Below are 12,497 nucleotides of genomic sequence, written 5' to 3' on the forward strand. Positions count from 1 at the left end.
GAAATATAGTACTTTTGACCGAGAATTATTGGCAATTTACTTAAATATACAACATTTTCGTNAACATTTTCGTTATCTTTTAGAAGGACGGCAATTTACAGTTTTTACAGACCACAAGCCTTTAATGTTTGCTTTAAATTCTAAAACTGAACGTAGTCCAAGACAAACAAGACATATGGAATTCATTGCACAATTCACTAATGACATACAGTTCGTTAAAGGACAAGAAAATGTGGTAGCTGACACTTTATCTCGAGCTTTCGAAGTAGATGCAATTAGAAATTCAGAAATTAATTTTAAAATTTGACAAAGAGAACAGCAAAAGGACGATGAGCTTGGTAAACTTATTTCTGGAAAAGCATTTCAAAATCTTAAATTTACTGAAATTCCCCTTTTGAATTTTCATATTTGGTGTGAAGTGTCAGGAGAAAATCCTAGACCTTTCGTTCCAAATAGTTTGGGGAAAACGGTATTTAATATTTTACATGGCATAGCGCATCCTGGTACTAAGGCTACGCGTCGTTTAATAGTAAAGAAGTATTATTGGCCAAATATGAATAAAGAAATTAATATCTGGTCAAAAGAATGCATTAGTTGTCAAAAATCTAAAGTGTATCGTCATACAAAAACTCCAGTTACCAAATTTCCGATTCCTCAAAAAAGATTTCAACATTTTCATATAGATATTGTAGGACCTTTACCTGTTTCGAAAGAACATCGCTACATTCTAACAATAATTGATCGGTTTACTCGGAGGCCGGAGGCGTATGGGTTAAGGGACATTTCTGCAAGGGCTATCGCAAATAAGTTTTTAAATGAATATATATCTCGTTTTGGTGTGCCGTTAGAAATAACTACTGATAGAGGTACTCAATTTACGTCTACATTATTTGCAGAATTGACACACTTGTTTGGAAGTTGCCATATCACAATGTCTTCCTACCATCCGCAAGCCAATGGTATGGTGGAGCGTTTTCATAGGCAATTGAAATCTTCAATAATAGCTAGAAATGGAACCAGAAATTGGTATGATGAGTTACCATTGATATTGTTAGGGTTACGATCGACTTTTAAAGAGGATATTTCGGCTACACCAGCTGAAATGGTCTTAGGACAAAATTTACGACTACCCGGTGAACTTGTACAAATCTCTCAAAATTCGACTACAACAGATGTGTTGAGTTGTTTGCGTGAACGTTTTAGGAATGTTAGGTAAAATTTAGAACATCATAGAAATTCTGACACTGGTTTGTTTGTTCCAAAGGATTTGCGAAATTGCAAATTTGTTTTTGTACGAGTAATGAATAAAAATTCTCTACAACAACAATATGAAGGGCCGTATAAAGTTATTGAAAAGGCCAAAAAATATTTTAAAATTGAAGTGGATAATGAAATGAAAATTTGTCCAGTTGATAGATTAAAACCAGCCATAATAGAAACAGTATCGCCATATAGCACAAACAGTTACATTAAATTTATTTGAAATTAATTCTCGAGGTGGAGTATTGTAGGACACTTGCTAATGTTATATATTTAATTTTCATGAGTAATACTTTGTATTATTATTATTTAAGAAATTGAAGAAACTTTGTAATATTATGTTTTTCAAAATGAAAATTTAATTTTAAATAAATTTTATATTTGATAAAACAAAAGCCTACACACATACACTCTAGATTTTTTTTTACCCGAGCCTCCAAACTTTCACTGGGCATCATGTAGTTTACGTTGAACGTTTGACTAAATAGGTTCGATCACATACTATTCCACTCCATATCTACGCTTATTTAACACAGACGTTTGATTGAACTACATATGTTGGATCCTCTCACTAGGCCGCCAGGTAGTGTAAATTATGAATACTAACGCACAGCGATGGCCACCTTGGCATGAATGACTTTGTGTAGTACAAAAAGCAATAGAGTGAAATCGTGATACACAGCAGCTACAACTTAAGCTGCTGAGTACATAGCTACACACTACCTTACTTTGTTATCTACTCGATCCGTATCAATTTATTACTTCGGCTTCTACTTTGCACCTACTTCATTTAGTTTCGAATTCAGGTACTCAAAATGTACGTGACTAGGCAATACATTTTTGTAAGACCTGCGGTCAAACTAACAAAAGCATATATGCTGGCATGAATAACATTAGGAGCACCTAAAAAATGGCCTAGCGGGTAGGTTTGGTCCACTTCACGCACACATAGTATCTCGCAAACAGCTTACGCTACAAAAGCTGATATCGCCGACGTCTGTGTTGCTAAATAATTTGGTTATATAAGAAACGAGCATTCCATTATGAACAGTTTTCATTAAAGGAAGAATGAATATAATAAAGGTTTTCCGTGAAGCTTCTGACTTTCTGCAACTGACTTGGAGCAACGCGTTGAGGTATCTTGTTTTTCTTGTTCAATACACTCGAGGCTACCGTAGAGGCAACCATTGCGGCAACCTCAGTAGTGTGTGCTGTGTTATGAAATGAACAAACGGAAGAGAATTTTGTTTTCTACCCAAAATACCTTTTCAGCTCAACTGTTTTCAATGAACTAAGCCAATAAACTCAGTACACAACGATACACACGAGGCAACCAGCACAAAATATCAAAATATTTTGATTTGCGGGCGACGGTTGCTACAACACGACTTTCTATGAGCAAGAATACTACACACGAAGCAGCGGTCGAAGCAACATGACCTGGTTGCTTCAACGGTAGCCTTGTGTGTAGTCAGCATTATATGCAATAGGTACTGTACTGTACTGTGTGGGTGTTCCCCACGTCAGGTATTTGTTTATATTTTCTAGTGGCTATCCATGGACCGCCTGAAAAGCTTAAAATAAATAATAATAATGTCGAGGAAGGTCCAAAAGGCGCGTTATAGATTCCGACAGCGGAAGCTACTGCGTCAGAAAGTAGTGGCGTGCATCAGAAAACGTATACCGCATTCACGGTACCCGGACGGCTTCTGTATCGATTTCTGACCATGCCGTTTGGGTTATGTAACGCTGCGCAAAGATTATGCCGATTAATGGACCGAGTTATCCCGCAGAGACTCAAGGCAAATGTTTTTATATATCTGGATGACTTGCTCATCATTGCACCAGATTTCGCCTCCCATATTCAAATCCGGAGCAAAGTAGCCACCTGCCTAAAAGAAGCAAATGTAACAAATAGGATTAACTAAATCAAATTTTGTTTCAAATAGCTACCTTACCTGGGGTATAGGCGGTGGTATGCTTAAGACCGACCCAGAAAAGAGTAAAGCCATTCTAAATATTCCTGTATCTAAAGTTTAGACGCTTTATCAAAGACTTTGCCACGATAGCAGCCCCTTTAACAGATATATTCAAGAAGGGTAAGAAATTTGAGATGAACACGCTAGCTTTGAAAGTGTTCAATGACCTAACGATAGCGCTCACGAGCGCACCTGTGCTTTTACACCCCGACTTTTCAAAGCGTTTCTTTGTGCCGGTGTGGGCGCGGTGCTTTACGAGAAGGAAACCGACGGATCTGAAAAGCCCATCGCGTACTTGTCCCAAAAACTGAATGACTGTCAGCGCAAGTACAGCGTTACCGAAATATAATGTGTCGCGGCGGTAATGGCTGTCAAGCAGATCCGGTCATACATAGAGCTGTTGCCTTTACGGTGGTGACGGACCACGCTTAGTTTAAAGTGGCTGATGTCGCTGAAAGACTTAAGCGGCAGACTAGCCAGATCGTCCCTACAACTACAAACCTTTGATTTTGAAATCGAGCGCCGCACGGGCTCTCACAATATAGTCGCCGATACACTTTCGCGCTGCATCGAGGAAGTCGCGTGTTCACAATTGCTAATATGGACACTGACGAATTGAATCACAAGAGTACCAAGATTTGGTGAATACGATTCTAGCTAACGCTGAGAGACTGCGGTATCTGAAGATGGGGGATGGATTAGAGTTCAAGAAAACGTTGGTCAACAACATTGAAATGGAGGAAAATGAATGGAAGCTATGGGTTCCAGAGGCGCTAACCTCAACCCTCATAGAAAACGCGCACTGCTCGGAAATCGCCGCACATGGGAGGATGGCCAAGACGTTAATTCGCTTACGGCGGTTGTATTACTGGCCAAACATGGCAGTGCAAGTCCGCCAATTTGTGAGAAGTTGCCAAATATGTATAGAGGCATCACAAACATCACAGCAAAACAAGCAATACCGTCTTAAAACCAAGCATGGGAAACGAATTACTCACGGTTCGTTCATTCAAAAAGTTATATATTGACTTTCTCGGCAAATATCCTAGAGCAAAGCGTCGTAATAGCTATATTTTTATTGTGTTGGACCATTTCGCAAAGTTCACATTTTTGAAAGCGATGCGCGAGGCCACCGCTAGCAACGTGGTGAAGTTTATCACAGAGGAGATCATCCACAAGTTCGTAGTTGCGGAGACAATACATTCCGACAATGGCAACAAATTGCAGTCCAAACAGTTCTCACAGCTATTGCCAGCCTATGGAGTCAAACACATGGAGACGGCATATTATGCTCCGCAATCGAATGCGCCAGAAAGCGTAAATCAATCTGTGTTGGATGCCATCCGGTCATATCTGCAGAAATACCATCGTGATTGGGACTTATATCTCTCCGAAATGGATTGCGCTCTTCGAAGTGCAGGGCATTCTGCGACGGGAGTGTCTCCGTCCTTCGCGTAATTTGGAACGAACATGTTCACTAATGGTGCCGACTACGAATTGGCCAGGAATTTGTGTAGCCTTAGTGGCAATGAAACTTTCCTGTTCGATACTAGCGCCAAAATCAGACTCATCCACGAAAAAGTTAGAGAAAAGCTGCATGAAGCTTATATGACAAATGCGGCGCGTTATAACAAAAGAATACGCGAGATTCAGTTCCGGCCGCACCAAGAAGTTTATAAACGTAACGATGTTCTAAGCGACTTCAAAAATAATATCAATTCGAAGTTCATTCGAACAATCAGAAAAACGTCGCACGAAGGACCTGAAATGGCACACAAAGTAATTTTCCACTATAAAAACAAGATCACCGAACATCCCATATACTTTCCATAGGAAGCATCACATGCGTATAACACATGCCTGGCTTATCTCTCGAAGCAGGAGACCGTGTCAAGGTGTGGGTGTTGCCCACGTTGGGCGTTTGTTTAAATTTTCTAGTGGCTACCCATGAACCAACGACTACAGATCACCTAATCAGCCATCTTTGTATTTGTAATCGATTTTCAGAAAAAAGTTTTCGTAGCGTTTTTTACGTTTTTCGGTTTTATTTACACCGTCTTCTACCTCTTCTTAGTGATTTTTTAGGGATTGAATGTGTTTTCTGCAGCGATTTTAATTATAAATTTTGGTTTATTACATGTTTATGGTATAAAATGCAGTGCTGTGATTGGAACAAGTTTGTGCGTATGTATGGTTTGCCAAAAGGCGTAAATTTGCGTGAAAAGTGGGTGCACGTTTGTGGCCAGAACGTTGACATTGAAAAATCGACCCGTGGTAATGATATGCGATTGTAGAACACTTTCAACCATGAAAACCATATTTTATGAACTTTTTTTTGCTAATTGTCGTCAAGTTTCACTTTGTATATTTTATAATAAATACCAATTTAATCGCACTCAATCGCCGCCCCTCCTTCGTTTTCTTTGTTTGTTTTCATTCTTAGGCAGATGTCAAAAACGCTCAGCAATATACTTTTTTCTTGCTTCTTTGATTAGGTGATCTTGTATGTTTGGTTCATGGTGGCTACCAGAGCTGGGTAAATGCAACTACATTACAATTATAATTACATTCCTCAGTAATTGTAATTAGGAATCAATTCCATCAGTTCATAGCAAAGGAATCGATTACTTTCTCAATTCCTTGAAGTAATTTCAAATGGAATTGTTTTTTTCTTTAATTCCATTACAAGGAATTTCATATTGTAATTGGAATAAATTACGTGCTAGTAATGTAATTTTTTTTTTCAATTCATTTGAAAGGAATTTTAAAATGTAATTGATTTTTTTCAAATTCCATTCCTCAAAGTAATTTAAAAAGTAATCGAAAAATTTATAAAAAAAAAAATGTTTGCTGTTGAATTGCAATAGCTTCGTTAAATTTCTTGGTTGCTAACTGCCTTGAATAAATAACTTATACCTAAGTAGTATTACTAATTGGACTTTAAGAAATCTGAATAACTTAAACTGTAGCTGTTCAGTTTATAGGGTAACCGTTAAATTTTCCAGATCCTACCGCGAACGCGCTTCGCGGCAGATGAGGCCCGTAAATGTCGAAGCAGGCATAAACCGCCCGAACACTTTCATGCTCGCCTTTCGGTGAAGAACAGTCCGGACTGTTGCTGACTTGGGCACTGCTGTTCTCTTGGACTAATCCCTGCGTATCTATAAAAATGCACTGACTTAATTGTGTATATTATGGTACCCTTAAAGCTACCCAAAATGGCGTGCCTTCTGGGGCCTTTGAAGTATTCTTACTGGTATCCTGCGTTACAAATGAGGAAAGAGTCCGCTTGAATTACGAGCCCTGTCGGACTGGAGATCCTACCTCCTAAGAGTTTTATAAACAAATTGCATTGCTATGGCTAAATTTTGATGATAACACTGTAAGGACGTTAAAATTACACAAAAAGATAAGGTCATTTAGTCGTTATTTTCATTTTAAGTTTGCATTGCAAATGAAAAAAATTCAAACTTTAACATGGAAAAGTTACTCTTACGCCATATATGAGTACGGTCAAGTTGATAATCCTATTGAAAATATTTCCAAATCAAGATTTCTCAAATACCTTTCGTTTTGTACTTATACTGTAATATTTCAATTATTTTGTCAATTTAATTGAGTTAAATTTGCAAACAGGTGACAAGCCTCTTCGAAAATATTTTTGACTGTAAGTCTTCTTAAAACTCTCTAGTTTGACACCCACTTTGCAATATTTCGTTTATTTTATCAATTTAACTGAGTTAAAATTATCAAATAGGTGGCAACACTCCTAAAGAGTATCTCCAATGGTTATCTTTTTTAAACTTCTTAAGTTTGATACCCGCATTGCAATAGTTCATTTATTTTATCAGTTATCAGTGGCAACCCTCCACATTTTTATATCGTTAATTATTCCAGTATTATACCGAACAAAAAAAAAAATTTCAAATCAGTTTAGCCGTTCTCGAGTTTTGAAGCCTCGTACAAACGAACAAAACTTTTTATATATACTCATTATACATAGATATAGATAGAAGATTTCAATCTTTGACCACAACAAAAATTCCACATTTTACATTCGTGAATGAACTTTCAGTTTCTCGATTACTTTAATAATTACTTTGAGTGATTGAAAAAACTAAAGTACTCTTGCAATTCCAGGTAATGGAGTTTAAAAAAATCAATTAAATTTTCAGTTCCTTTCAAAGGAATTGGAAAAACCAAATTACATTACTAGCACGTAATTTGATCCAATTATAATATGAAATTCCTTGTAATGGAATAAAAAAAAAAAAAAAACAATTACATATGAAATTACTTCAAGGAATTAAGAAAGTAATCGATTCCTTTGCTGTGGACTGAAGTAATTGATTCCTAATTACAATTCCTTGTAATTTGTAATTGGGAGTAATTTAATTCCTAAAGGAGTCATTATAACCCAGCTCTGGTTGCTACCCATGGACCGCCTGAAAAGCTGAAAATAAATAATAATAAATTATTCAAATTCACGTCTTCATTTACATGGCTTATATCTGTTTGTTTTGGGTGTTGACATCTCTGTTTTGACTGACGAATGTCAAAGTCAATAAAAGTACCAAAAGGAAAATGTTGCCAGATTGCGAAGTGCTATTCAGAGAGGTGGGAAAATCATTAGAAGAGAGACAGATATATGCCGAACGGGTCAGATTACGGAAAACGGTGGTTAAAACGGATGACGGTAGAAAACAAGGCTATATAAAGGAGTCCACTGTGGACCGTAAGGATAATATTGTCGGTGGAAACTGTAATGTTAACTGCCCTCTACTTGCGCGCAAACATGGGCATTCTAGGGCGATAAATCCGCGTAAAAGAAAGGTTCGAATTAAAAAAAAAAAGTATTAAGTACAACTTAAAAAAAGGAACGGCGCATGTGTAACACAAGCAAAAAGGAGGCGAAGGAAACCCGTTGGCTCGCTCATGGCCGGCAGATATAATACGAAGGAGGAGTTGTGGGAGAGCAGATTGGCGCCCGGAGGCAATTGAACCCACCGGCGCCTGTACAGCAAGACATATATTCATACCACGGATTTTTTCATCAGGATAAACCCCCCAGCGAGATGTGAGTAAACGCAGGGGAAATTTTGTTTGTTAATGTTACCAGATTGTAATATTACTTGTGTGTTCCCAGTGTACCAGGAAGTTATTCAATTGCACGCCCAGGAGATTAGTTCAGATGTACTTAAAGGCAGTAGGGCGCGGCACAACTCGCTGGTTAGTGCTAGGGTTAAGGTATTTCATTTACACAGAAGCTTTTATGCAACTTTATGGCTCACGCGAACGGAAAACTCCAAAAATAGAAATATCGTCGGATTCGGAGTTTCATGGTTCTGGTCAGCCGAGACGACCACCACAATCCCATAAAATATAAGAACCCCTATTTAATTTTTTACATGGATATTATTGATATACATATATCGTCACTAGACCCGAATAAAGGCCCGCCATTGTTTTGACCGCGAAAAAGGACGCATTGACGGAAAAAGACGCTTAAAAAAAACTTCGGCGAAAATAGACGCGTAAACCTAGTTGACGGTAAATAAAGACGCATAAACATAGATTTATACCTAGCCAAAGACTGTCACTTCAGCATTATTCCCCAAAACTCTGTACATACAATTACACCCGCAAATATAGTTGATCGCAAAAAAAGTTTACCCGTCTTTCTTCGCCGTCAAATAGGTGTACGGGTCTTTCTGCACCGTCGACTAGGTTTAGACGCCTTTATTAGCTGAAGTTTTTTTATGCGTCTTTTTTCGCGGTCAACTTCTGAGCTCGCGTCTTTATTCGTGTCTAGTGACGATATATATATATATACTTGTACATTAACCGTGGTGTTTCTTAGTATCCTTTATATTCGTATAAGTTTTTTTAAGCTGCCCCTTGGGCCCATCAGTTAAAAGAACCCAACAAGGTAGATTGTTATTAATCTGAGCGGAGAGTATCCGGCTCCTGGAAACACCTACATACCGACTGAAAAGAGCTCTTTTAGGTAAGGTGATAGGGTTCCAGCTTTTTTTGTAAAGTTATATGAACTTCAATAAACTTGTTTGGTCCCTTTTTTTATGGCGGTAATATAAGTAACTTTAGATTTTGATATTTGTTATGAATTTGAATTCCTTTTTGTTCATATTTAAATGCTATTTTCTGTGTTTGTCCATAAAAATTTTGTTGTACATTTGAAATTTAAAAAAAGGAGACATCTGAAATGAGCAGTCCATGGTCGGGTGGGCTTCCTATTGGCAAAGGTATGCGGATGAACGACGCTTCATTGTGGCATGGGTTGAGAACCACGGCCACATAATTTCTGAGCTAGCTAGGGCCGCCACAATGATAGCCAAACAAAAGAGCGGTAATCTGTACGTGACAAATTGTTTTGAAAGGCTGTCTGTCATCTATCCAAAATGTATTCAACATAGTGTGATTGAATTTGGTACTGCACTCGTAAGAACTATGCTATAAAGTCAAATTTAAAAAATTTTATGAATTTTGAATCGTTTGTTTATATTTTTTGACACTATAGTACCTTAAAAGAGAGTCGCACTGAGTTGTCAATCACACCCTATTTAATACACCTTGCATCTATCTAAATAAAAATTTTAATCATTTTACATGTGTTTAAAATACAATCAACCTAATTACAGTGTCTTTACTAAGCATTTAAAAGAAAACTTTTTCGATGGGGAAGATGACGATAACAGCAACATTTAAGTGAATGTTTCGGAGACCAATGCGTAATTAGAACCGATTCCACCCGTGCCGCCAACTGACTGTGCCGATGACTTGTCATTTTCACAAACGAGCCTTCTGTTACTTGATAGAACATGTTTCAAGACCTCACTTGAAGAGTGTTTGGGTCACGGCGTTTCGTATGAAATGTCCAAGAGATGTCATAACTGAAGTTAAAGGATATCATAGCTGTACATCGAACTTTGGTGTAGTTAATAGGGAAGGATAGTCGAACATTGCCCAACCATTCGATTATTCGAATGAGTAGCGTTTGATTGTCAAAATTTTGTGTTTCGCTATTGAGTGAATGAAAATTTGAGAGTGTTTGTATTTTCTGTAGCCCCTTTTTCATTCCGGGAAGGTTAGCTGAAATTAAACAATGACCCGCTAAAAGCGAAAACAAAATACAAGTAATTGTATTTGTTGAATCGATACCACCTTATATGCATTCGTCTTGAACGAATATCATTTATGTATATTTGTCATAATGATTACACATGTTCTTTTATTTTTAGCACGCTCCAGGCATTCCAAAAATATTAGTTGGTAACCGACTACATCTTGCCTTTAAAAGACAAGTCCTTGCTAAAAATGCTGAGCTTTATGCTTCTCGAAACAATATGTCGTGCTTTGAAATATCTCCTCTTTGTGATTTTAACATCCGAGAATCTTTTTGTGAACTTGCCCGAATGGCCCTGCATAGGAATGGCATGGAACGGATCTGGCGAAATAATAAAGGTAATACTTCAAATAAATCTATATACATACTTAAAAATATTGTGTTCGTATGTCACGGTCGTCAAAACTCGAGAACGGCTGAACCGATTTCAACAATTTTTTTTTGTATTGTTCGGTATAATACCAGAACCAATGATATCGCAAAAAATTGGAGGGTTGCCACCTGTTTGAAAAATTTTAAACCCAATTATGTTGATAAAATAAATGAATTATTACAATATGGGTATCAAATTAAAGAGGTTTAAGAAATATAACTGTTGGAAATATTTTTTATGAGGGTTGCCACCTATTTGAAAATTTTAACTCAGTCAAATTTATAAAATAAATGAAATGTTGCAATGTGGGTACAAAATTAGGTAGGTTTAAGAAAGATAACTGCTGGAAATGCCTTTGAGAAGGGTTGCCACCTATTTGAAAATTTTAACTCAGTTAAATTGATAAAGCAAATAAAATATTGCTATGTGGGTGTAAACTAAAGAGTTTTAAGAAGGTTTACAGCCGAAAATATGTTTGAAGAGGGTTGCCACCTGTTTGAATATTTAACTAAATTTAATTGATAAAATAAATGACATATTACAATATAGGTATAAAATTAAAGGAGTTTAAGAAAGGTGATTGTCGGAAATATTTTGGAGGAGGTCTGAAAATTTTAACTCAATTAAATTGATAAAAGAAATGAAATATTGCCACGTGGGTATCAAACTAAAGAGTTTTAAGAAGGCTTACTGCCGAGACTATGTTTGAGGAGGGTTACCACCTGTTTGAAGATCTAACTAAGTTTAATTTATAAAATAAATCACATTACAATATAGGTATAAAATTAAAGAGGCTTAAGAAAGATGACTGTAGGAAATACTTTTGAGGAGGGCTGCCACCTATTTTTATTTTAGCTCAGTTAAATTGATAAAATAAATGAAATATTGCAGTGTGGGTATTAAACATTAGATTTTTAAGAAGGGCCGAAAATAAGCTTGAGGAGGGTTGCCACCTGTTGGAAAATTTGACTCAATATAATTGATCAAATAAATGGTATCAAATTAAAGAAGTTTAAAAAACAGACTGTAGGAAATATTTTTGAGGAGGGCTGCCACCTATTTGAGAAGTTTAGCTCAGTTAAATTGATAAAATAATTGAAAAGCTGCATTGTGGTTAATAAACTTTAGATTTTGAAGAAGGCTTGCAGTCGAAAATATGTAGGAAGAGGGTTGCCCACTGTTTGAAAATTTAACTCAATTTAATTGATAAAATAAATGACTTATTACAATAAAGGTATCAACTTAAAGACGTTTAAAAACATGACTGTTCGAAATATTTTTAAGGAGGGTTGCCACCTATTTGATAATTTGAACTCAGTTAAATTGATTAAACAAATGAAATATGGCAATATGGGTATCAAACTAAAGAGCTTTAAGAAGACTTACGGTCGAAAATATGTTTGAAGAGGTTTGCCACCTGTTTGAAAATAAAACTCCATTATGCTTGAAATACAATACCGGCGAACGGCAAATTTCGCCGAACTGGGCGATGCTGTCGTTCACCGTTCGCCCAACTATTTCGCCTACTTAAACAGAATTAGAGCGGTAGCGAAAACAGCTGATCCCATTTGGTCGCCTTTATAATTTGGGTGACCATATTTAGAAAAAACTAAACCATATTTAGAAATGAGGAAATGATAACAAATATAAATGTAAAACAAAGAAAGATTATTATAAATAATTTGTTTCAAGCCAGATTTAACGAATCCACAACTATATTTTTCAAACAACAAAAAAAAAA

At 36.6% G+C, this 12,497-nt stretch overlaps 1 protein-coding gene across 2 annotated transcripts in view; it reads left to right on the forward strand.

Moving 5' to 3' along the window:
- Rab40 (RAS oncogene family member Rab40) overlaps positions 1–12,497 on the forward strand; it is a 100,899-nt gene that overhangs the window by 41,386 nt on the left and 47,016 nt on the right. For both annotated transcript variants that reach the window (XM_017616463.1, XM_017616464.1), the window contains one exon: positions 10,499–10,721. In XM_017616463.1, coding sequence (XP_017471952.1) covers positions 10,499–10,721 — 223 coding nt within the window. The remainder of the gene's footprint in view (positions 1–10,498; positions 10,722–12,497) is intronic.

Source organism: Rhagoletis zephyria, unplaced genomic scaffold, assembly GCF_001687245.7.
Source record: "Rhagoletis zephyria isolate East Lansing unplaced genomic scaffold, Rhagoletis_zephyria_1.1 Rzeph_scaffold_01210, whole genome shotgun sequence".
In the NCBI taxonomy this organism is placed as follows: domain Eukaryota; kingdom Metazoa; phylum Arthropoda; class Insecta; order Diptera; family Tephritidae; genus Rhagoletis; species Rhagoletis zephyria.